General features: G+C 39.2%; 1 protein-coding gene across 1 annotated transcript; it reads right to left on the bottom strand.

The window, feature by feature from the left end:
• Positions 1 to 18119: 18119 nt before the first annotated feature.
• HINT1 (histidine triad nucleotide binding protein 1) lies at positions 18120 to 22802 on the bottom strand. The gene is made up of 3 exons (XM_082725809.1): positions 22521 to 22802; positions 20352 to 20456; positions 18120 to 18445 (listed from the first exon to the last, which is right to left on the bottom strand). Exons 1-3 carry the CDS (start codon positions 22629 to 22631, stop codon positions 18281 to 18283), a joined length of 381 nt encoding a protein of 126 aa, XP_082581935.1. The 5' UTR covers positions 22632 to 22802; the 3' UTR covers positions 18120 to 18280.
• Between the last annotated feature and the right edge of the window lie 4051 nt (positions 22803 to 26853).

Here is a 26853-nt window from a genome sequence, read left to right as displayed (position 1 = left end):
GCATAATCTCCAGTCCCATCCACGTTGATGCCAAAGGTTGGGTATTCTTCCTTTCTAATGGCTGAGTAATATTCCATTGTATATATACCACTTCTTCTTTATCCATTTGCCTGTTGAAGAGCATCTCAGCTCTTTCCACAGTTTGGCTATTGTGACCATTGATGCTGTGAACACTGGGGTACATATGGGCCTTCTTTTCACTCCATCTGTATCTTTGGAGTAAACACCCAGTAGTGCAATTGCCAGGCCATAGGGTAGCTCTGTTTTTAATTTTTTTGAGGAATCTCCACATTGTTTTGCAGAGTGGCTGCACCAACTTACATTCCCACCAACAGTGTAAGAGGATCCCCCTTTCTCTACTTTCTCTCCAACATTTGTTGTTTCCTGACTGGTTAATCTTTGCCATTCTAACTGGTGTAAGGTGGTATCTCAAATGTGGTTTTAATTTTAATTTCCCTGATGGCTAATGATGACAAAGATTTTTTCACGTGTCTCTTAGCAGTTTGTATATCTTCATTGGAGGAGTGTCTGTTCATGTCTTCTGCCCATTTTTTGATAGGATTATTTGGTTTTTGGGCATTGAGTTTGAGAAGTTCTTTATAGATCTTGGATATCAGCCTTTTGTCTGTAGCATCATTTGCAAGTATCTTCTCCCATTCCATGGGTTGCCTCTTTGTTTTGATGACTTTTTCCTTTGCTGTGCAGAAGCTTTTTGTCTTGATGAAGTCCCAAAAGTTCATTTTTGCTTTTGTTTCTTTTGCCTTTGGAGACATGTTTTGAAAGAAGTTGCTGTGGCCAATGTCAAAGAGGTTACTGCCTATGTTAATCTCTAAGATTTTGATGGATTCCTGTCTCACATTGAGGTCTTTCATCTATTTTGAGTTTATCTTTTTATATGGTATAAGAGAATGGCCAAGTTTCATTCTTCTATACATAGCTGTCCAATCTTCCTGGCACCATTTTTTGAAGAGACTGTCTTTTTTCCACTGGATATTTTTTCCTGCTTTGTAGAAGATTATTTGGCCATAGAGTTGAGGGTCCATATCTGGGCTCTCTACTCTGTTCCACTAGTCTATATGTCTGTTTTTGTGCTAGTACTATGCTGTCTTGGTGATCACAGCTTTGTAATAAAGCTTACAATCAAGCAATGTGATGCCCCCAGCTTTGTTTTTCCTTTTCAGCATTTATTTACCAATTTGGGGTATTTTCTGGTTCCATACAAATTTTAGGATTGTTTGTTCCAGCACTTTGAAAAATGCTGCTGGTATTATGATTGGGATGGCATTGAAAGTATAGATTGCTCAGGGCAAAATAGATATTTTAACAATTTTTATTCTTCTGATCCATGAGCAAGGAATATTTTTCCATCTTTTTGTCTTCTTCAATTTCTTTCATGAGTGTTCTGTAGTTCCTTGAGTATAGATTCTTTATGTCTTTGGTCAGATTTATTCCAAGGCATCTTATGGTTTTTGGTGCTATTATAAATAGAATTGATTCTCTAATTGCCCTTTCTACAGTTTTTTGTTAGTGTATAAGAAAGCAACTGATTTCTATGCATTGATTTTGTATCCTGCCACATTACTGAATTGCTGTATGAGTTCTAGTAATTTGGGGATGGAGTCTTTTGGGTTTTCCACATAAAGTATCATGTCATTTACGAACAGAGGAAGTTTGTCTTCTTCTTTGCCAATTTGAATACCTCTTATTTCTTTTGTTGTCTGATTGTTGTTGCTAAGACACCTAGTACTATGTTGAAAAACAGTGGCAAGAGTGGGCATCCTTGTTGTGTTCCTGATCTCAATGGGAAGGCTCTCAGCTTTTCTCCATTGAGAATGATGTTTGCTGTGGGTTTTTCATGGATGGATTTTATAAAGTTGAGGAATGTTCCCTCTATCCCTATTTGAAGAGTTTTAATCAGGAAAGGAAGGTGTATTTTGTCAGATGCTTGCTTTGCATCAATTGAGAGGACCATGTGGCTCATTGATTTGTCCTTTCACACTGATTGATTTGTGAATGTTGAACCACCCTTGCATCCCAGGTATAAATCCTGTCAGGTCATGGTGGATAATGTTTTTAATGTACTGTTGGATCCTATCAGCTAGGATCTTATTGAGAATTTTGGTATCAATAGTCATCAGGGATATTGGTCTGAAATTCTCCTTTTTGATGGGGTCTGTGCCTGGTTTAGGGATCAAGGTAGTGCTGGCTTAATAGAAAGAGTCTGGAAGTTTTCCTTCTGTTTCTTTCTTTCTTTCTTTCTTTCTTTCTTTTTTTTTTAAACAACTTCAGGACAATAGTATTATTTCTTCTTTGAATGTTTGGCAGAGATCCACAGGGACTCCATCAGCTTCCTGGACTCTTGTTTTTTGGGAGGTTTTTGGTCACTGCTTCAATCTCATTACTAGATATTGATCTATTCAGGTTGTCAATTTTTTCCTGTTTCAGTCTTGGAAGTTTATAGGTTTCCAGGAATGCATCCATTTCTTCTAGGTTGCTTAACTTATTGGCATATAGCTGTTGATAATAATTTCTGATGATTGTTTCTATTTTCTTGGTGTTAGTCACTAACATTCATTTATGATAAAAGTTCTCAGCAAACATGGAATAGAGGGGAACTTCCTCAACTTGATAAAGAATATCTACAAAAATCTACACCTACTTAAGCACAAGAAACTAGACACTTTCCTGCTAAGATCAAAAACAAGGTAAGTATGTCCCCTCTCACCACTCCTTTCATACTGGAAGTCCTATTTAATACAATAAGACAAGAAAAAGAAATTAGAGGTATACAGATTAGGAAGAAAGAAATAAAACTGTCTTTATTTACAGATGACATGATTTTCCATGTGAAAATATAGAACAAATAAAAAAAAATCAAAAGCTCCCAGAACTAAAGCTTTTAAAACAAGGTTGTGGGATACAAGGTTAATATACAGAAGCCAGTCACTTTCCTGTATACCATCAATGAACAAGTGGAATTTTTAATTTAAAAAAATACATTAGTACATTAGTATCCCCAAAAATGAAATACCTAGGTATAAATTTAATATGTGTATATACTATTTATATGAGGAAAACTACAAAACTCTGATGAAGGAATCAAAGAAGAACCAAATTAATGGAGACACTTTCCATATTCATGAACAGGAAAACCCAGTATCATCAACATGTCCATTCTTTCCAGTGCGATCTAACTATTCATTGCAACCCCAATCAAAAATCCCAACATGCATTCAGTTTTTACAAAAAATATTTGTAAAAGATGTACCTAATAAAGGACTTTTATATAAAATATAAAAATAACTCTTCAAAATCAGGAATAAGAAAACATATAAATAATATAAACATTGACAAGAGACCTGAAAAGGTCTAAAAAGAAGATATACATATGAGAAATAAGCATATAAAAATTTTCAGTATCATATGTCATTAGGAAATAGCAAATTAAAACAACAATAAGATATAACTCCACACCTGTTAGAATACCCAAAATGCAAAACCTTGACAATACCAAATGCTAGCAAGAATGTGGAGCAACAGGAACTCTCCCTCGTTGTTGATGTGCATGTAGAATGATACAGCTACTTTGGAAAACAGTTTGGCAGTTTTTTATAAAACTAAATATACTTTCACTATAAGATGCAGTAATTGTGCTTCTTAGTCTTTATCCAAAGGAGTTAAAAACTTGCGCGCATGCGCGCACACGCGCACACACATAAACCACCTGCACATAGATGTTTATGGCATTTTTATCCTTAATTGTCAAAATTTGGAAGAAACCAAGATGTACTTCTGTATGTAAATAAATGAATAAGCTGTTTCAATGGACAATGGAATATTATTCAACACTAAAAGAATTGAGCTATATGGGGCGCTGGGGTGGCTCAGTAGGTTAAGCCACTGCCTTCAGCTCAGGCCCTGATCCCAAAATCCCAGGATCGAGTCCCGCATCAGGCTCCCAGCTCCACAGGGAGTCTGCTTCTCCCTCTGACCTTCTCCCTTCTCATGCTCTCTCTCTCTCTCTCTAACAAATAAATAAATAAAATCTTTTAAAAATAATAATAATTGATGTATAAACGCATGAAGAGATATGGAGAAACCCTAAAACACATTACTAAGAGAAAAAAGCCAATCTAAAAGGGCTATAAACTGAGTGATTCCAACTATATGACATTTTGGAATAAGGCGAAATTATGAAGACCATAAAAAGATCAATGGTTAGTGGGGAAGGATAGATGAAAAGTCAGAGCACAGAGGATTTTTAAGGTAGTAAAAATATTCTTAATGGTACTATAATGATAGATGTCATTATACATTTTTTCAAATTGATAGAATGTACAACACCAACAATGTGCCCTAATGTAAACAATGACTTTATATGGTAATGGTGTGTTAATGTGGGTTCACTGATTGTAACATATGTATATAGTACTCTGGTTCAGGATGTTGATGTAGGGGCAGGAGATAATATAGAAACTCCCAAACTTTTTCGTCAGTGTTTTTATGAAATTAGAACTGCTCTAAAACATACAGTCTTTTTTTTCTTTCTTTTTTTTTTTTTTTTTTTTTTTTTAAGTTGTCTCCATACCCAGCCTGGAGCCCAGTGCAGGGCTTGAACTCAGGAACCTGAGATCAAGACCTGAACTGAGATCAAGAGTCAGACACTTAACTGACTGAGCCACCCAGCTGCCCCATTAAGTCTCTTTTCAAAAATCATATACAAGGGTCTAATAAAAGTCAAAATGAAATTGAAAAAGAACACTGGAGTGTCAACTACACTTTAATCTAAAAAACAAAGACAAAAAAAAACAAAACAAAAAGACTGAAGGAATCACACTTCCACTTTCAAACCTTACTACAAAGCTACAGTAGGGGTGCTTGGGTGGCTTAGTCAGTTAACTGTCTGCCTTTGGCTTTTGTCATAATCCCAGGGTCCTGGGGTCAAGCCACATGTCAGACTACCTGCTCAGTGGGAAGACTATTTCTCCTTTCCCTCTGCCTCTCCTGCCAGCTCAGGCTCTCTCTCTCACTTGCTCTCTCTCTCTCTCAAATAAATACTATCTTTTTTTTTTTTAAAGCTACAGTAATCAAGACAGTCTGGTACTGGTGTAAGGATAAATATATAGATCAGTGGAGTAAAATTGAAAGCCCAGAAACAAATCCTCATATTTATAGTTAGTTGATTTTTTAATGAGGGTGCCAAGACAATCAAATGGGAAAATAGTCATTTAACAAAATGGTAGTAGAACAACTAGATAGCCATAGGCAAAACAACGAAGTTGGACAATGTGAAGTGCAAAAACTTAAAATAGATTAAAGACCTGAATATAAGAGCTAAAACTATAAAACTCGGAAGAAAACATAGATGTAAAATGTTGTGGCCTTGATTAAGCAATGATTTTTTAGAGATGACACCATGAATACCAGTAACAGGGGATAAGTAAATTGGACATTATCAAAATTAAAAATTTGTGTGTTTAAAAAAAAAGCTAGGGCTGTAATACTTACATCAAACAAAATGGACTTTAAAACAAAGACTGCAACAAGAGACAAAGAGTGCATTACATAATGATAAAGGGATCAATGCAACAAAAAGATTTAATAATCTTAAATAAGCACTGAACACTGGATCACCTAAACACAAAATATTAATAGACATAAAGAGAGAAAATGATGGCAATACAATAATAAGGGACTTTAACATTCTACTTATGTCAGTGGGCAGATTATCTAGATAGAAAATCAATAAAGAAGCAATGTCTTTGAATGGCATATTGGACCAGATGGACATGATAGTCACATACAGAACATTCCATCCAAAAACAACAGAATGTGCATTCTTTTCAAGTGTACATGGAACATTCTCCAGAATAAGTCACATATTAGGCCATAAAGCAAGCATTAATAAATTTAAGAAGATTAAAACCATATTCTGCATCTTTTTCAATCACAAAGTATGAAAGTAGAAATAAATCATAAGAAAAAAAAAACTGGAAGAAACAAAAACTGAACAACAGGATAAGCAACCAGTGGGTCAATGAAGCAATCAAAGAAGAAATTTAAAAATATATAGAGACAAATGAAAATAAAAACATAGTGGTCTAAATGTCTTTGGGACACAGCAAAGTAGTTCTAAGAGGGCAGTATGTAACAATGCAGACCTTCCTCAAGAAACAAGAAAAAGACCAAATAAACAATATAACCTTACACCTAAAAGAAATAGAAAAAGAATAACAAAACCCATGGTAAGGAAAAGAAAGAAAATAGTAATGATCAACAGATAATCAGGATAATCATCAGTCATCACAAAAATGCAAATCAAAACCACAAGATACCACTTCACACCCCCTAGGATGACTATAATAAAAAAGGCAGTGGTGGTCTAGATGTAGAGAAACTGGAGTCCTCACATGCTGCTGATGGAATTGGAAAATGGGTCAGTCCAAACTTTGGCAGATTTTCAAAAGGTTACATGCAGACTAATCATGTGACCAAATGAGTAACCATATAAGCAATTCCATTCGTGTTCAGAGTCCTTGGGTAAATGCCTAGTAGAAGTAAAACCTATATCCGCACAAAAACTGTCTGCAGATCCTATGGTAACATTATTCATAAGAGCCAGTTGTGGAAACAATGCAAATGTCCATCAACTGATGAATGGAAAAACAAAATGTGGCATATAAAAAGGAATGAAGTATTGGTACATGCTACAGTGTGGATGCTAAATTAATGAAGTCAGTCACGAAAGACCAAATGATTGGTCTGTATGATTGTATTTTTATGAAATGTCCAGAATAGGCAACTCCATAAAGACAGAAAATAGTAATTGTCCAAGCCTGGGGTCAGTGGGTTTAGAGGGAAATGGAACATGACTGCTAATGGGTACATTGAGGAGATCCTTACACGAAACTTTTTTTTTTTTTCCTAACTTTGTATCATTTTTTTTTATTTTTAGATTTTTTTAATAAACTTATAATGTATTATTAGCCCCAGGGGTACAGGTCTGTGAATCGCCAGGTTTACACACTTCACAGCACTCACCATAGCACCTACACTCCCCAATGTCCATAACCTCACTACCCTCTCCCTACACCCCTCCCCACAGCCACCCTTAGTTTGTTTTGTGAGATTAAGAGTCTCTTATGGTTTGTCTCCCTCCCGATCCCATCTTGTTTCATTTATTCTTTTCCTACCCCTCAGAGCCCCCCGTGTTGCTTCTCGACTTCCTCATATCTGGGAGATCATATGATAGTTGTCTTTCTCCGATTGACTTATTTTGCTAAGCATAATACCCTCTAGTTCCATCCATGTCATCACAAATGGCAAATTTCGTTCTTTTGATGGCTGCATAGTATTCCATTGTGTATATATACCACCTCTTCTTTATCCATTCATCTGTTGATGGACATCTAGACTCTATCCATAGTTTGGCTATCGTGGACATTGCTGCTATAAACATTCGGGTGCACGTGCCCCTTTGGATTACTACATTTGTATCTTTAGGGTACAGACCCAGTAGTGCAATGGCTGGGTTGTAGGGTAGCTCTATTTTCAACTTTTTGAAGAACCTCCATGCTGTTTTCCAGAGTGGCTGCACCAGCTCGCATTCCCACCAACAGTGTAGGAGGGTTCCCCTCTCTCTGCATCCTTGCCAGCATCTGTCCTTTCCTGACTTGTTAATTTTAAACATTCTGACTGGTGTGAGGTGATATCTCATTGTGGTTTGGATTTCTATTTCTCTTTGGAGTGATGTGGAGCATTTTTTCATGTGTCTTTTGGCCATCTGGATGTCTTCTTTGCAGAAATGTCTGTTCATGTCCTCTGCCCATTTCTTGGTTAGATTATTTGTTCTTTGGGTATTGAGTTTGCTAAGCTCTTTATAGATTTTGGATACTAGCTCTTTATCTGATATGTCTTTTGCAAATATCTTCTCCCATTCTGTCAGTTGTCTTTTGGTTAACTGTTTCCTTTGCTGTGCAGAAGCTTTTGATCTTGATGAAGTCCCAATAGTTCATTTTTGCCCTTGCTTCCCTTGCCTTTGGCGATGTTCCTAAGAAGAAGTTGCTGTGGCTGAGGTCGAAGAGGTTGCTGCCTGTGTTCTCCTCAAGGATTTTGATGGGTTCCTTTCTCACATTAAGGTCCTTCATCCATTTTGAGTCTATGTTCGTGTGTGGTGTAAGGAAATGGTCCAATTTCATTTTTCTGCATGTGGCTGTCCAATTTTCCCAACACCATTTGTTGAAGAGGCTGTCTTTTTTCCATTGGACATTCTTTCCTGCTTTGTCAAAGATTAGTTGACCACAGAGTTGAGGGTCTATTTCTGGGCTCTCTATTCTGCTCCATTGATCTATGTGTCTGTTTTTGTGCCAGTACCATACTGTCTTGATGATGACAGCTTTGTAATAGAGCTTGAAGTCTGGAATTGTGATGCCACCAACTTTGGCTTTCTTTTTCAATATTCCTCTGGCTATTCGAGGCCTTTTCTGGTTCCATATAAATTTTAGGATTATTTGTTCCATTTCTTTGAAAAAAAAAATGGATGGCATTTTGATAGGGATTGCATTAAACATGTAGATTGCATTAGGTAGCATAGACATTTCACAATATTTGTTCTTCCAGTCCAGGAGCATGGAACATTTTTCCATTTCATTGTGTCTTCTTCAATTTCTTTCATGAGTCCTTTATAGTTTTTTTTAGTATAGATCCTTTGCCTCTTTGGTTAGGTTTATTCCTAGGTACCTTATGGTTTTGGGTGCAATTGTAAATGGGATGAACTCCTTAATTTCTCTTTCTTCTGTCTTGTTGTTGGTGTAAAGAAATGCAAATTAAAAATTAGAAAAAGAAAACAAACAAAGAAAAAATATAAAAAAGAAAAAAAAAATATATATATATATTAAACTGGTGACTAGAACTGGGTCACCCACTTAATTTTGGGAGTATTTTGGTCTCTTAGAAGAAACTACCTCCCAAAATTTTAAAGAATGAAAAACATATATTAGGGTAAACACAAAGAAGGGATGGAATATGCCTATAAAGATGAAAAAAAATTTTTTTTAATTTCTAAAAAAGGAGTTGATAAAGTGAGTTGGTTGGGAAAATAAAGAAAAAAAAAAGTGCAGAGAATTTCCTTGGGCTGGAGAACAAGCCTGGAGCTAGATTTAGGGAATATTTTGATCTATTAGAAGAAGTTGTACCCCAAATTTTTTAGAAGAAAAAACCCTATGTCTTACACGTCACTTTATCCCTCTATACTTTAGCATGCATCTCCTAAGAACAAGGATATTCTCCTATAAAACGACAACACAGTTACCCACCTAGGGAAGTTAACGATTTAATAATATCATTTAATATACAGTCTTTATTCAAAAAAATAATAATATACAGTTTATATTCAAATCTCCTAATTGTTCCAAGAATGTCTTTTATAGCTTTTTTTTTTTTAAAGATTTTATTTATTTACTTGACAGAGATCACAAGTAGGCAGAGACTCAGGCAGAGAGAGATGGAGAAGCAAGATCCCTTCAGAGTAGAGAGCCTGATGTGGGGCTCGATCCCGGGACCCCAGGACCATGACCTGAAACAAAGGCAGAGGCTTTAACCCACTGAGCCACCCAGGTACCTCTATAGCTGTGGGTTTTTTTTTTTTTTTAAGATTTTATTTATTTATTTATTTGACAGAGAGAGAGACGGGAAGAGAGGGAACACAGTCAGCGAGAGTGGGAATAGAAGTGGGAGAGGAGTGTGATTGTTTTTCATTTCATCATTTCTTTTACATTTATTAGTTGGCACTTATACTTTTAAAAAGCATTGTCTCATATCATTGTAGATTCACACATTTCTCTATATTCTACCTGGAACCCATTCAGTCTAATTCCTGCGTCCTTTTGACATGTCCTCCTCAGTCCTTGAGCACTCCCACTGCCCACCATACAGGAACAAGATATCCCATGCCCACCTTGGGCTTCCCCTTCCCCACACCTGGCATCAGCCATTTTCTTCAAGAAACTTTTTAGTTAGACATGCTAGTTAAAGGCCAAAATGTGGGCATTGTGTTGTATTACTGTCACAAGGCCTGATGGATGAAACTAAGCTTTTTTTTTTCTATCACTGTATCTGATACTTCACAACTTTATGAGGTTCTTTCTCACCTTGCCCTGTTCCATATGTTTATCTCCCTTCTTCTATAATGAAAACTCTGACTCCCAATCACACCAGTATCTTTGCTCATTTGCTCTATCCTATGATGCACACAAAAAAATTGCTACAAATTATATTGCAGACAACAAGCCCATGAGATAATATTCAAGATTTCTTTGCCATTGTCCTTATCTTCAGAATTTTTATCTGGTTTAGGATCTAGAGTCCATGTATTGTCTTCAAAAGTAACCTTAATTATATTTTGTGTGTGTTTATGTTTTTAATATTTATACATAGTTGATTTCACTTGGCTCTCTTTGCATGGGATTTTAGACTCTACTTTTTATCTTTTTAATTTACATTTAGCTTATTAACTCTTGGGTGTTGTTAGCCTTCCTCCATCCCTGTCAGTAGTAGAAAGTATTCATTTTGCCTGGCAGTTTCTTTTTCTACAGTTCTCAGAATGAACCCAAATGTACCATCTAGGGTCTCTTGGGATCTTCTGATATAATTGCAGAGAAAGAAATGCACAAGGTGCTTGGAAGTTTAGGAAAGAGAGTTTCCTTTTCTTTTTAAAGAGTAAGGCACAGAAATAGCTGCAGTATATAAGAGAAATAATTGAGAAGTTTCTTTAAGCAACCAATACATTTTACACAAGAGGAGAGGCTGCTTCAGCTGACAAGAAAGGCTCAGTAGGTTGGGAATTTGGGATGCTCTGAGTCAGCCAGAATGTCCAATTATAGCTCATTCCAAGTATTCAGATACCATTCTTTGCTTATAGATATTATAACTTCCTCAAAAGAGGCTAGACAAAAATATGAATTAAAATAACAAAATTCAGAAACCTTAAGAATCAAATGTTTTTGGCTTATAACTGTTTCACTTCTTCAGCTGCAAGAGCTTATATCTTAAAGAAACAAATCTCTCACAAACTTTATAACATAGTCATAGAAAGCCTTTGGGTTTCAATAGATAACCTGAACTAATAATTTAGAAATCTTAGCTTGGGGTGCCTGGGTGGCTCAGTAGGTTGACTGTCTTCCTGTTGGTTTTAGTTTGGGTCATGATGTCCGGGTCCTGGGATGGAGCCCCGTATCAGGCTCCCTGCTCAGTGGGAAGTCTGCATGAATTCTTTCTCTTCCTCTCCCCTCTCTGTGCCCCCCACACACGTGTTCTTTATAAAACTTTCACACATGCGTTCTTTCTCTATAAAACTTTAAAAATAAGTCTTAGTTTGTCAAAAAAAATAGGAATAAGAGACAAACCATAAGAGACTCTTAATCTCACAAAACAAACTGATGGTTGCTGGGGGGAAGGGAAGAGGGAGAGGGTGGTTGGGTGATGGACATTGGGGAGGGTGTGTGATATGGTGAGTGCTGTGAAGTGTGTAAGCCTAATGATTCACAGACCTGTACTCCTGAGGCTAATAATACATTATATGTTAATTTTAAAAACTTTTTAAATTAAGAGAAAGAGAAGGAATCTTACTTTGCCATCCATTTTTTAAGATGCTCAGCAATTAGAAATAATCACAACACCTCCATTACCCTTGAATTCTGCCTGTCCTTCAAACTATCCTATGGCTATAGCAGCTAGAAACCCAAAGCCTTTCCTTCAATTGGCATATCAGTACAAGTGATCTATGGAATGATTTAGTTAGCTATCTTGCTACTATTTACCATGGGCTTTGAAAATCTAGTTTCTTAATACTCACTGGATTCACCTTGCCTTCATCCCAAACAAGGCCCAACAACTAATCTCAGCTCTCCACCACTCTACCTCACTTTCCCTGAGAATCTATTGTCTATAACCATTCCTAGTAAAAAATTTCTCTAGCCATTCATTTCTTGAAACAATATTTAGTAGCTAGTCACAGATTAACTGGGAAAATAGCAGGAATAAAATAAACTATGCAGATGATACCACACTCAAAAATAGAATCAGAGAGCTAGTCTAGTAAGACACTGTTACTCGTCACTGAACACAGGAACCACAGCGAGCACTGTTGTCACCCCGGTATTCAATACAGGATCCAACGATTGGCAACACAGGCACTCTTGTGCCTGCCAACTGGATGCTGCTGCCACTGACACCAGAAAGAAGTCTCCACTGTCCTTGTTCCTTTGTGTCATTAGTTTCAAATTCAAAATCCCAGATGAGTGTATCTGATTGGCAGAGCCTAACTCAAGGGCCTACATCCCAGCTGGCAGAGGAGCTAGAATACTAGATTTCTGTTCATTTCAGGTTCTCTTTGGGGAGGCAAGGAATCCCTCAAATGTGAAGAGCATTCAAGTGCTGAACACCAATAATTACAAGTGTCCATCACACATACAATACTCTGAGCAAATGCTACTTAATAGCCCCACAGTGTTCTCCAAGTGTTGAAGTTAAAGGAAGAGTCACATGTCTTTTGCTTTAAATCAGAAGACAGGAATGATTAAGCTTGGTGAGGAAGGCATGTCAAAAGCCAAGGCAGGTTGACAGGTGGGCCTCTTGTACTACTTAGCCAACTTGTAAAGACAAAAGAAAAGTTCTTTTTTTTTTTTTTAAATTAACATATAATGTATTATTTGTTTCAGGTGTACAAGTCTGTGAATCATCAGTCTTACACAATTCACAGCACTCACCATAGCACATACCCTCCCCAATGTCCATCACCCAGCCACCCTATCCCTCCCCAGCCCCTCCCCTTCAGCAGCCCTCAGTTTGCTTCCTGAGATTGAGTCTCTTATGATTTGTCTCCCTCCCCAGTCCCATCTTGTTTCATTTTCTCCCCCTTCCCCCACCATGACCCCCTGCCCTGCGTCTCAAATTCCTCATATCAGAGAGATAATTTGATAATTGTCTTTCTCTGATTGACTTATTTTGCTAAGCATAATACCCTCTAGTTCCATCCACATTGTTGCAAATGGCAAGATTTCGGGGTTTTTGTGGCTGCATAGTATTTCATTGTATATATAATACCATATCTTCTTTATCCATTCATTTGTTGATGGACATCTAGGCTCTTTCCATAGTTTGGCTATTGTGGACATTGCCGCTATAAACATTCTGGTGCATGTGCCCCTTCGGATCACTACATTTGTATTTTTAAAGTAAATACCCAGTAGTGAGGTTGCTAGGTCATAGGGTAGCTCTATTTTCAACTTTCTGAGGAACTTGTATACTGTTTTCTGAGGTGGCTGCACCAGCTTACATTCCCACCAACAATGTAGGAGGGTTCCCCTTTCTCCACATCTTTGCCAACACCTGTCATTTCCTGACTGGTTAATTTTAGCCATTCTGACTGGTGTGAGGTGGTATCTCATTGTGGTTTTGATTTGTATTTCTCTGATGCCAAGTGATGTGGAGCACTTTTTCATGTGTCTGTTGGCCATCTGGATGTCTTCTTTGCAGAATTGTCTGTTCATGCCTTCTGCCCATTTCTTGACTAAACTATTTGTTCTTTGGTATTGAGTTTGATAAGTTCTTCGTAGATATCTTCATGTAGATCCAGTGCTCATTTACCATTTTGAAATGCCTGTGGTCCTTAAGAATTAACCTAAATCTACTCTGCATTTGCTTTATAAATGGGACAAAGCCTGGATGACAACACATCTGTTTACAACATGTTTACAGTAATATTTACTGAGTATTTTAAGCCTAATATTGAGATCTGCTGCTGAGTCGGGAGGGGTGGGGTAGGAGGGAAGTCCTTTAAAAACATTACTGCTCATGGGGCACCTGGGTGGCTCAGTGGGTTAGGCCTCTACCTTCGGCTCAGGTCATGATCTCAGGGTCCTGGGATCGAGTCCTGCATCGGGCTCTCTGCTCAGCGGGGAGCCTGCTTCCCCTCTCTCTCTGCCTGCCTCTCCGACTACTTGTGATTTCTCTCTGTCAAATAAATAAAAATCTTAAAAAAAAAAAAATTACTGCTCATTGACAATGTACCTGGTCACCCGAGCTCTGATGGAGATGTACAATGAGATTAATGTTGTTTTCATGACTGCTAAGACAAAATCTATTCTGCAGTCCATGGATCAAGGAGTCATTTTGACTTTCCAGTCTCACTCTTTAAGAAATGCATTTCCTGAGGTCCCTGGTTGGCTCAGTCAGTTAAGTGTCTAACTCTTGATTACAGCTCAGGTTATGATCTGAGCCGTGAGATGAAGCCCAGGTCAGGCTTAGGATTCTTTCCCTCTCCCTCTGACTGCCCCCACCCCCATGTGTGCATTCACTTTTCTCTTCTAAAATAAATAAATGTAAGAAAAGACAGAAAAGCATTTCCTAAAGCTCTAGCTACCATAAAAAGGATTTGTCTGATGGATCTGGGCAAAGTAAAATGGAAACTTTCTAGAAAAGATTCATCACTCCAGATACAATTAAGAACCTTCATGGGGCGCCTGGGTGGCTCAGTGGGTTAAAGCCTCTGCCTTCAGCTCAGGTCATGATCCCAGGGTCGTGGGATCGAGCCCCACATCGGGCTCTCTGCTCAGCGGGGAGCCTGCTTCCCCTCTCTTTCTGCCTGCCTCTCTGTCTACTTGTGATTTCTGTCTCAAATAAATAAATAAAATCTTAAAAAAAAAAAAAAAAGAACCTTCATGATTCATGGAAGAGGTCAAAATATAAATATCAACATGAACAGAAGTTTGGAAGAAGTTGAGGTGCCTGGGTGGCTCAGGTGGCTAAACAACATCTGACTTTGGCTCAGGTCATGATCTCAGGGTCCTGAGATGGGAGTCCCATATCAAGCTCCCAGCTTAGTGGGGTGTCTTGTCCCTCTGCCCCTCTTTCCCCCAGCTCATGCTCTCTTTCTCTCAAATAAGTAAAATCTTAAAAAAAAAAAAAGATTGGAAGTTGTTTCCAACTCTCATGGTTAACTGTGAGGTGTTCAAAAGTTCAGTGGAATAAATAACTGCATATGTGATGGAAATAGCAGGAGAACTAGAATTTAGAACTGGAGCCTGAGATGTGACCAAAATGCTGCAATCTCATAAAATTTCAATGGATAAGGAGTTGCATCTTAAGGGTGAGCGAAGTGCTTTCTTGTGATAGAATCTGTGCCTGGTGAAGATGCTATGAAGATTGTTGAAATGAAAACAAAAGACTTAGAATATTACTTAGTTGATCAGTGGCAGGGTTTGAGAAAACTGAATCCAATTCTGAAAGAAGTTCTGTGGGTCTAATGCTATCAAACATTGTTTTATGCCGCTGAGAAATCATTCATGAAATGAAGAGTCCATCAGTACAGTAAATTTCATGGTTGTCTTATTTGAAGAAATTGCTACAGCAACCCTAACCTTGAGTCAGCAGCTGTCAACATCAAAGCAAGACCCTCTGTCAGCAAAGGTAGTCTCCCTGGAAGCTCAGGTGATAGTTAGCATTTTCTTAGAAATAAAGTATTTTTCAAAGTGCGTACATTTTTTTTTTAAGATTTTATTTATTTTCTCAAGAGAGAGAGAAAGAGTAAGAGAGAGCATGCGGGGGTGTTCAGAGGGAGCCGCAGACTCCCCACTGAACAGGGAGCCCAATGCGGGGCTCAATCCCAGGACTCTGGGATCATGACCTGAGCCTAAGGCAGTCGCTTAACCAACTGAGCCACCAAGGCCCCATACATTGTTGGGTTTTTTTAATACATGATGCTATTTTATACTTAATAGACTACAAGTAGAGTATAAACATAATTTTTTTTCTAAACGTAATTTTTATATATATTGGGTCACCAGAGAAGTCATCTGACTTGACTTTTGTGATATTCACTTTATTGTTGTGGTCTAGTAGAGAAACCTGCAATATTTCCAAGGTATGCCAGTATGCGTACAAATCTCTTTACTAAATGATCCTGTGTATCACAGAAAGCAGTTCAAGAAGCAATTACTGTCATCTGCTGGCGTTCTCAAAATTTGCTTTCCAAACTAATAAAAGGACTGATATGAAAAGTCTGAATCAACTCTTGACATACCTGCAGTACTTGAGAATGGCTTAACCACTTTTTATTCTATTTAACTAAAACCCACAGTCTGAGAAAAGGGCTTTTTAAAACTTAATTAGTTGTTATTTTGTATGTTATAATGTGAATAGAAAAAAATGTAACCTGTACAATAAAGCACCATAAATGAGTACAAGGAAGGAGCTTTAACTTGGAAAAAAAAGTTGCACCCACAATTATCCACAGAAATGAGTCGGTGGGCAATAGCTGCCCCAGTTTAAGGCAGAAAGGTCAGAGACACAACCAGTGAGACAACTTAGCAGTCGTCTGATTTATTGGCACTGGTTTGATGAAATCAATGGGCAAGATAATGTGCCTAAAAAGGCAGCCTCTATCCTCTTACACATAATACAAATGCTTCTCTCATTATTACATTTTTTATAGTGGCACAAGTCCTTCCCGAACTCATCCCCAGACGTTCCCCCATTGAAAAAAAAAGTCAGGGTGCCTGGCTGGCCCAGTCAATGGAGCATGGGACTCTTGATCTCAAGGTTGTGAATTCAAGCCCCACCTTAGGCCTAGAGCTTACTTTTTAAAAAGTACATAAAGCCATTATAGTATTAAGGGGGAAGAAATAATAATTTTTAAAAATCTTCCTGGGGTGGGAAAGGCTTTTTAAAATATGAAATAAATTAAAAACTTGATACATAACTACACAAAGATTTTAAAAATGTTAAAAAATGACAACTGGGAGGCACCTGGGTGGCTTAGTTGCGTAAGTCTTCTTCAGCTTGGGTCATGATCTTACAATCCTGGGATAGAGCCCCATATCAGGCTCGCTCCCGGCTCAGTGGGGAGTCTACTAGTCCCTCTCCCTCTGACTCATGCTGGCACGCTCTCTCTCAAATAAAGAAATAAAATTCTTTTAAAAAATAACAATTAGGAAAAAATTATTTTTAAGATCTAAATGGCCAATTTTCCTAATCTACCCAAGCTATTTAAAAATCAATAATATAATTTAAAATGTAGAAAAAAAGTTTTCAATTAATGTCAACCCTTACTAAATTGGCCTTTTAGAGATGAATAATGGAAGGAATCCATAAGCACAAAGAGAATCAAAGAGGAAAGTAAAGCAGACAGAAGTATCAAGTTAGGTTTTGGAGAACAGAAAGTACCTACATGAAGGAAACCCAAAAGGCAAAAAAAACTTGCCCTACAACATCTCAGAAAGGCTAGGGTGCATGGCAACCCTAAAAAGGTTTGGTCTTCATGAGAACTCAAACCACTAGATTCCACTCCCCCAACACCACATAGCCAGATCCACGTACAACTTAAATATTTTTGCTAGTGTACAATGCACATTCAAAACAGTAGGTTTTCGGGTGCCTGGGTGGCTCAGTGGGTTAAGCCTCTGCCTTCGGCTCAGGTCATGCTCTCAGGGCCCTGAGATCGAGCCCTGCACCAGGTAGCCTATTTCCCCCCTCTTTCTGCCTGCCTCTCTGCTTACTTGTGATCTCTGTCAAATAAATAAATAAAATCTTAAAAAAAAAAAAAAAAAAAAACAGTAGGTTTTCAATTTGGAAAATTAATTCTAAGTAGTATGATTATAATAAATATTCAGACAAGAGTTTAGATAACAAAAGAAATGCCAATGTGTAGCTTCACATGGTCATCAAAGATTCTGTGATGAATCTACTTTCATCCCTTCCAAATTATCCCAAAGTCCAGGTAAAACATGGGCTAGACAAAAACTATTCCTTTTAGACCCAAACCTGTCACTTTCTGGATCAATCACATCATATATTCCTTTGTTCTTAAAAAAATGAGAGATTTCGATTAGAAAATCTTCTCCTGGACTAATATTTTACCCTAAAATGGTATTTCAAAGCTAAATTTGTGAAATCTTATAATTTGTATTCAGAAACCAGTAACACGATTATAACGATGTACATATGTTTAACCCTCCTTGAGAAGAAAAACTAAAAACCTCCCAAATTATGAACTCTACCATCATACATTCCAACAAATATATATGTATATTTTTTTTTACTAAATCAAATACAGGAGTCAAAGAGGCTGTAAACCATGCAACATTGTCTTTTATTATGTATGGCTTTTAAAAATTATTTCCTCAATCTCTCCATACATAAGCAAAAGGAAGTATATTGTTTAACCTACAGAACTGGGAAATATTGACCACTGCCTAGAGGAGGGAAAATCAACCCTAAAACAAGCTTAACCAGGAGGCCAATTCATCTGCCGACCTCCAAGAACATGGAGATGAACATGATAGACAGACTGTCCCCCATCTGAACCTTCATTCACCACCATTCGATAACCCTTCTTCAGGCCCAAATCAGCAGCACATTTCTTGCCAACAATCATTAAATGTCCAAGAAGCTGGAAAAGAAAAAAAGTTTCTTAAGCACAGGCAGTTTACAAATTCTTGCCATTAAATAACATACTACCAAGCTGAAATATTAAAAGGCCATCAAGTTGAAACATATCCCTCTGGGCAAATATTTGGAAACTCTTAATACTATTACAACACAATTTATAATTAAAAACCCATTAAGATTCGATATTTACTCATTACTAATTCCAATAAACAAATTAGACATAAATCTCCTCAATTAAAACAATTTTTTTTTTTTTTTTTATTTGACAGAGAGAGATCACAAGCAGGCAGAGAGAGAGGAGGAAGCAGACTCCCTGCTGAGCAGAGAGCCCGATGCGGGGCTCGATCCCAGGACTCTGAGATCATGACCTGAGCCGAAGGCAGCGGCTTAACCCACTGAGCCACCCAGGCGCCACCAATTAAAACAATTTTAAAATCATTTTCCAAGTGGGTATTTAAATGTTCTTAATAGGGCGCCTGGGTGGCTCAGTCGTTAAGCATCTGCCTTTGGCTCAGGTCATGATCCAGGGTCCAGGGATCGAGCCCTGCATTGGGCTCCATGCTCTGCGGGAAGCCTGCTTCTCCCTCTCCCACTTCCCCTGCTTGTGTTCCTTCTCTCACTATGTATCTCTCTATTAAGTAAAGAAATAAAATCTTTAAAAAAAAAAAAAAAAAAAGGAATCCCAGGATCCCAGGACTGAATCCGCTTTTTCCTCTGCCCCTCTCCGCTCTCGTGCTCTCTCACTCTCTCATTCTCAATTAATAAATAAAATCTTAAAAAAAAAAAGATTTAAATGTTATTAATAAAGCAAGATGTATCTTGCTTTCTTGTACTAGAAAAGTACATCAATCAGGGTAAGTTTGGTTAAGCTGGGGTAACAAACCACCCTAAAATACTGGTTTATAACAAAGATACACTTCTTGTGCTTACTACATGCTCATCACAAATTGATTAGGCTCTAAATTCTTCATCTTTTTCACTTTGAAACCCAGGCTGATGGAGTAGTTTGTGTATGACTAGAGTGGCAGTGGAAAGAGAGAACTTGACAAACCAGTTGCTCGTCTCTTATAGTTTTTATACAAGATGTGTCACTCCTGCTTGCACTTCCTGGCCAAATCAAGTCACATGACCAGGCCTGACATCAATAAGGCACGAAGTGTTAAAGCACCCCTGAAGAAGAGGAGCCAGTATTTATAAACAATTATACCACAAGGAGTATTAGGAAAATATTTAATTGAGGCCTAGACATCTGGCAAAACCAAGTAGTGATTTTTCTTTTCTCTAATGGCATTAATAGAAAAAAAAATTGATAGAAAACATCAGGGCCCCTGGGTGGCTCCGTTAAGCAACTGCCTTCAGCTCAGGTCATGATCCCAGACTCCTGGGAATGAGCCCCACATTGGCCTCCCTGCTCTGCAGGAAAGCCTGCTTCTCTCCCTCTGCCTGCCACTCCCTCTCCTTGTTCTCTCTCCCTCTGTCAATTTTTTTAAATCTAAAACAAAAACAAAACAAACAAAACCCCCACATCATCCCCTGTATGATGTACTGTTTCTTTATTGAGGAAAAATGAGTCTCACCAACTACTGCTTGTAAGGAACCATTTTAAGAATTGGTGATGATGGATGTTCACTTGACTATGGTGGTTATCTCATAATATACATATATCAAACCATTATGCTGTATACCTAAAGCTAACATAATGTTATGTGCCAACTATATCTCAATTTTGAAAAAATCAAACTATTTCTACATTGCACTGACTCCCAACGGACTGTCTGGTTATTTCCCTCAATAATTCCCTCAGGAAAATAAAAATATGACCTCACTTTCTGGTAAAAATTTAGTCTCCCAAATTTAAAAAAAAGAAAAAAGGCAGGAAAATAAATTGTGTTGGTAAATTTACTTACACTTTCATCATCATCTTCTGCTACAGAAATCTGGGATATATGTTTCTTGGGTATCACCAGAAAATGAGTTGGTGCTTGAGGGGAAATGTCATGGAAAGCAAGACACTAGAGAAAAGGGGAGGAAAAAATCTGTTTTAGTGTATCATCTTCTAGGCTAAATTTATTCTTTCACACTAGCCCCATGGGAGGAACTGTAGTAGATGCTAAGTAACCAGAAGTGTACACAATACATGTGATCCCACGGCTATTTTCATAGAATTTAGTCTAATGGGAAGGCTGACCTTAAACAAATAAAGGTATAATTAAGGTACGATCTTACCTGCATGTTACAAAGGAAAAGTAAAGAGTGAAATAAATGATTTTCAAAGGAAAAAAAAACAATTTTGATTGGGGGTTCACAGACAAATCACTCTGAGGTAGGGACATTTAAGTGAAATAGAAATTAAGCATTGTCTACCTTTTCAATTTGATCTCATACAACTCTTCCTGATCATATCACTGTGTCTTTCATCTCTCTCCAAACTCCCAGGCTTTTTTCAAAGGCCCTTCCCTCTACTGCAATGGTCCTCTACCCCCTCAAGCCCAATTTCTGTCTAACTTAATCTGACATCCATTCCTCAGCAACCAGCATATATAAGATTTCTGAAAGAAATCAGATTTCTCTCTCCACCTTCCCTACGTTAGGAGTGCTGATTGTGCAGTTTCCTGGGTTTTTTCCTTTACTGCAGTGATTAGCTTAGTAATTATGTATTTGTCTGATATTTTGACTAATACCTATTTCTTCCCATCTTACTCAATTGTTTGCCTTTTGTCTTTTGTAGAAATGAAGTTAATGAAGCATTTAGACAAATTACATATCGCATGAATATATTTTTATCTCTTGTTCTCTACTAAAGGTGGAAGCTGCTTATATAGAACCCTCCCTGCTAAACGATCTCAAGACTAATTCTATTTAGTACTCCACACAAAATGCTGTATCACTTAGACTGCTTCATGCAGTCATACTCTTGGGTCTTAGGTGGTTCAAACATTAGAATTTCAATTGTCATTTATAAAAAGCAAGTGAAAATACTTAAAAATACGCATTTTCTAGAGCAAAAGAACTTCCCTGCTAGTAACAAATAAAGCCATCAAAATTCACCTAGAAGAATCTAATTAAATCTCAGATAACATTTTGAATCTAAGAACGCTACCAGTAGAGTAAAACCAGGGTTTCCCTTATATTCCATATTTCTTAAAACTAATTTAACAGTTAATTTGTCTAAATCGCCCAATCTCCTGCCCATCGTCATCTGAGGTCCAAACCCATAAATACAACTCGCTCAGTAAGTATTTTACACAAGATGTCACATCTGCTTGGTCCTCCTAAAACAGAATTTCACCTACGAGGAAGTCAACAAAAACGTGCTTAGTCCCCTGGCATAAAACTGCTTCCTGCCAAATAGGAAAGCAAACTTTGCTACCGCGCGGGGCCAAGGGAAAGCAAATTCCAAAAGGCGACCCACCCCCTCCGCCAGAGTCCGCAGCCGGAAAGGGATGGGGGTGGGGTGGGGTTGACTAGCAGGCCCTGGCGGAGGCGGACCTTTGGCCCAGCGCGTCCGCACGCGCCCACCCCCGCCCCCCCCGCGCCCCGCCATTCCCTCCAAGGCTGCCGGCCCCCGTCCGTCTCACACTAAGTGGAGCGGACTGGCGCCCGGGAAAGCCCAGGCGGTTAGGCTGTGCGCGGGAGATCGCGGAGATTGGGCCCCAGTCAGGGCGCGATCGGATTTCTCCCTGTCAGGCAGAGCGCTGGCGAGATTGTGAGATTCCTGACACGGGCGAGGTCCGAGGCAGAGGCGGAGCCGGGGGGCGCCCACGCCGAGGAGCCAGCGCGTCCCCCACACGCGCCTGGACCCCGAAGTGTTGGCCCCGCAGGCGCCCGGCAGCCTGACCCGCGCCCCGGGCTGATAACGCGTAACCGGAGCGCCGGCACGCGCCGGCAGGCGGCCTCGGAGCGGCCGCGGCCCTGCCCGCTGGCTGGGGGCCCGCGGCAGAGGCCCCGCGGGGCGGCCGAGTCCCTTCCCTTCGCGTCGCCGACCGATTCTTTCCCTTTCGGCCGCGGGAAACCCGCGTGTTCAAGGGAGACTGCCCTTGCCTCAGCCCTCCAGGGAGGCCACGTCCCGTGTCTACCTGATCATCCTCAAAAATGATTTTGGCTGGGATTTCCTTGCGAATGATCTTCCCGAAGATTGTGTCGCCACCAGGCCGCGCGGCCTGAGCCTTGGCGATCTCATCTGCCATCTCGGCCTCCCTCCCGCGCGGCCGCCCCGGGCAGAAGCTCGAGAGGAGGGAGGAGCCGGGACAGCGGGCAGAGGGCGGGCGTGCACAGCCAAGCCTGCGCGGGGACCGCTGCTCGGGCGTCCGGGATGGCCTTGCGCGTGCGCACTGGCGACCTGCGCTCAAAGCGCAGAGCGCGCGCAGGAGTTTCCAAGAACCGCGGGGGAGCCTTGGCTGAAGAGAGGTTCCTGATTGAGACTCTAGAGAGGAATGTCGAGGTCTTTTTTTTTTCTCTCTCTCTTTTTTTCTTTCTTTAGTGTGTCTTGGTGAGTGGAGTTACTGTATACGTCCTTCTTCACTTGCTTTATGGACCCTTGTGGGAATAATTAGATACTGTAACTGAAAAGATTTGATAATCCGGGCAGTGCTGGTCGTGTTTGCTGTCTGAGACACCCTAACAATTTCTCAGCTGCAAGAGGTCTTAATTACAGTATGTAAGCCCTCCTTGTACCAGGATATTTCTCCCTCTAGCAGTGGTTCTCACTGCACATTAAAATCACTTGGGGAACTTTTGAAAAATCCTCTTGAATCTGGCCAAACTCTTGATCAATCCAAATTGGACTCCAGGGTAGGGACCCAAGCAACCCGACTTTGTAAATCTCCCTCCACTGGGCAGACTTCTTCCCGGAAGTAATCAGCATAATGTAACATGTCCCACCTTAAAGGAAGAACACCTTCCTTGACATACCCCTTCATATCTTTAATGCTTCTTAAAACTTTTTATTGTGTCTACTTTCTCATCTTTTAACCATTCCCCTCATGTCAATATTGTTAAGGACCTCCACTTAACAAAATTCTGTGAACATTTCCGTTTCTTATCTTAGTAGACCTCTTGGCATTATTTTCTGTTGTTGATCATTTCCTTTCTTTTTTTTTTTTTTTTTTCTTGAAGATTTTATTTATTTGAGAGACACAGTAAGAGAGGGAACACAAGCAGGGGGAGTGGGAGAGGGAGAATCGGGCTTCCCGCCGGGCAGGGAGCCCGATGCGGGGGCTAGAACCCAGGTCCCTGGGATCATGATCTGAGCCACTCAGGTGCCCCCATTTCCTCTTTTCAATAATAGTTTTTGCTCTCGTGGTCTTGTCTTCTATACTCCTTTGAATGCTATTTCTCCTTCACAGTAAGCGTCCAGTTCCAGACTTCTCAATGGGTTCCATTCTTGGCCTTCTTCTCTAGCTAACATTTAATTTCCACATGCCCTTACTAGGAAAAATTAACTATAGCTCCAGGACTATCCTATATGAGAATGTGTACTAGTTTGTCTTGTCCTGTCCTCTGCCAATGAAAATTATTGATTGTGGATCCCTTGAGTCTCAAAAATGACTCGTTTGCTACTGTCAAAGACATTACTAGGACAATTGGCAAAATCTAAATAATGCCTATCAATTAGATAGTAGCTTTGAAAGTTGTGTTAATTTTCTCAGATAACCACAGCAAAATTGTCAAAATTAGTTTATCTGGGATGGGGTCTTATAATTTAGGTTTCTTTTCTTTTTTTTTTTTTTAAGATTTTATTTATTTATTTGACAGAGAGAAATCACAAGTAGTCGGAGAGGCAGGCAGAGAGAGAGAGGGAAGCAGGCTCCCTGCTGAGCAGAGAGCCCAATGCGGGACTCGATCCCAGGACCCTGAGATCACGACCTGAGCCGAAAGCAGCAGCTTAACCCACTGAGCCACCCAGGCGCCCCATAATTTAGGTTTCTAACAGGTTTCCAAGTGATGCATTTGCTGGTTGCCCTGGAATCGTACTTTGAGGCCCACTGCTGTAAGAGACTGTCTTTTTTTTTTTTTTTTTTTTTTTTTTAAGAATAAAAACATCGAAGTATTTAGGAGTATGGGAGTGAGTATCATATCAGCATCTCACTTTCAAACAGTAAAAAAATACAAAGAAAATGTTCATGTATATAGAGAGAAAAGGATAAAGTAATTGTGGTCAACTGTTAACATTTGGGGAATCCTAGTGCTGCAGCATTCTACATCTACCATAATACCATTGACCAAGTTGCACAAGTCAAAAGCCATGAAATCATCCTAACTCTTTTTATTCTTGGCAATACAGATCATGAATCCAATCATTTTTTTTCACCTCTTCTACTCTACCACCCTAATCCAAGCCACTGTCATATTTTGCCTGGAGTACTTTGAGAGCCTCCTAGGTAAGTTCTGCTTCCATTGTAGTCAATTTGCCGTTCAGCACACAAAGTGATTTTTATATAATATAAATTATGATCTCACTCTACTGCTGGTAAGGCATTTCATCATAATATTAATCCTTACCTTGGATTCTAGGGTTCTTTCATGATCAGGCCCATGGCTGCTTCTCCTACTTCATTTCCTTTCATTTCAACCTTATTGACCAGCTTCAACTAAACTGGATATGGTAGGCAGAAGATGCCCATGTCCTAATCTCTGGAGCCTATGATTATGTTACTTTACATGGTAAAAGGGATTTCCAGATGTCATTAAATTAAGGATCTTCTGATGGGTGAGATTCCTGGATTGTCCAGATAGGGCAAATATAGTCATGGAGGCCTTATAAGTGAAAGAGGGATGCAGAAGAAGGAGGAGATATGATGGTGGAAGGAGAGGTGACAGTCAAAGATTGAAGATCCTCTACTGTTGGCTTTCAAGATAGAAGGGACCACAAACAGGTAATGTTCTGGAAGTCAGGAGTCTGAATTTCAGTGGGCTGAAATCATGTGTTAATAGGGCTGCATTCCTTCTAGAGGCTCTAGGGAAGAACATTTCCCTTACCTTACCTTCTAGAAGCTACCTGCATTTCTTGGGTTGAGTCCCCTTCCTCTATCTTCAGAACCAGCAATAGGGCATCTTCAAACCTCTCCCTGACTCTGCTTCCTTCTTCCACTTATAAGGATCCTTGTGATTACATTGGGCCCACCAGACAATCCATCTCAAAAGCCTTAATTTAATCACATCTGCAAAGTCCTTTTTGTCATATAAGGTAACATATTCAAAAATTCCTAGGATTTAAACAAGGACATCTTTGGAGGCCTTTATTCTGCCTACTTATAGCTCCATGAACTTATTTGAAGAATAAATTGGAATTCTTGTTTAGTTCTGATCTGACACTTTTGAGATGTTAACAAACCAGGACATATTCCTAGAATAACCAAAATTATTACGTCATTTATGGAACAGCTGAAGGAACCATACAGATTTATCTAAAAGAAGAGAAGCTCCAGTATTGAACTGATTTTGGCCCTGTGCGAACTTTATTTTCAAGTATTGGGAGATACGGGGTTTTGGTTAACTGAATACAGGACCCTAGTTAGCCTGAAATTATAACAATAAACTATGAATATTCAGGAAATTGGGCAATGATTCTAAGCTGGAAATGAAAATAAGTATGTTTTGATCATTCTTAAAAAATTAGAGCGCACCATCATGCAATGTCACAAGATCATCTATTGTTTCCTATATAAAAGACAGTACCGAGTATATTTGGTTTAATTGCTTGGTTATGTTAAACATTCATCTGCAAATCTAATGAGTTACAATTTAAGAAGGCACCTATTATCTTGCTAGTCTGATGACTTGCATTATTTTTTAAAATGACATAATTCACAGAGGAGGAAAAAAGTCTTTACATCTTTTGCTTCAAATCATTCATTCCTAGTAAAAAGAAATTTTACCTGAAAATTAACCTGAAAGGCTGTGACATAGGAAAGGCAAACAACAATTATGCGATGAGGGAAAGGTTGAGATTTTTCTTGAAGTTTACAAGGTCCTAAATTAAAATGTACTTAAATAACATTTCTGTCTGCTTGACCAGCAAAACCAAAGAGTAGGGTAAGGTGAGTGAGCAGGATGTGCAGAGGGTAAGATTAGGTCGGGCATAGGGATTTGTGTCCCAAACCTTTATTTATCACCAGTATGTTTTTTTGTTTTGTTTTGTTTTTGTTTTAAGAATCATTTATTTTAGAGAAAGTGTGCAGGGGAGCACCTGAGCAAGGGGAGAGGCAGAGGGAGAGGGATGAAAGAAGCTACTCCCAGCTAAGGGTGGAGCGGAAGGGAGGGGAGGGGTTCAATCTCACTACCCAGAGATCAAGACCTAATCTGAAATCAAGGGTTGCCAGTGTAACAGACTGAGTCACCAGGCACCCCTCTAGCCTGTGGTCTTGAGCAAAGTAACTCTGCCTCGCCTTTTCCGGGAATTAATTGAGA

The sequence above is a fragment of the Mustela nivalis genome (assembly GCF_964662115.1).
Source record: "Mustela nivalis genome assembly, chromosome: 3".
In the NCBI taxonomy this organism is placed as follows: Eukaryota; Metazoa; Chordata; class Mammalia; order Carnivora; family Mustelidae; genus Mustela; species Mustela nivalis.
The sequence above is the reverse complement of the archived record's forward strand: the minus strand, read 5'-3'. Positions and strand labels throughout refer to the sequence as shown.

Bases quoted from the DNA above. Each gene is read 5' to 3' on its own strand.
- HINT1 (XM_082725809.1), bottom strand. From the start codon at position 22,631: ATGGCAGATGAGATCGCCAAGGCTCAGGCCGCGCGGCCTGGTGGCGAC. The intron at 20,457-22,520 runs GTAGACACGGGA...CCTTTTCTCTAG, and splicing joins TCATTTTTGAGGATGATCAG to TGTCTTGCTTTCCATGACAT. The intron at 18,446-20,351 runs GTAAGTAAATTT...TTTCTTTTCCAG, and splicing joins CAGAAGATGATGATGAAAGT to CTTCTTGGACATTTAATGAT.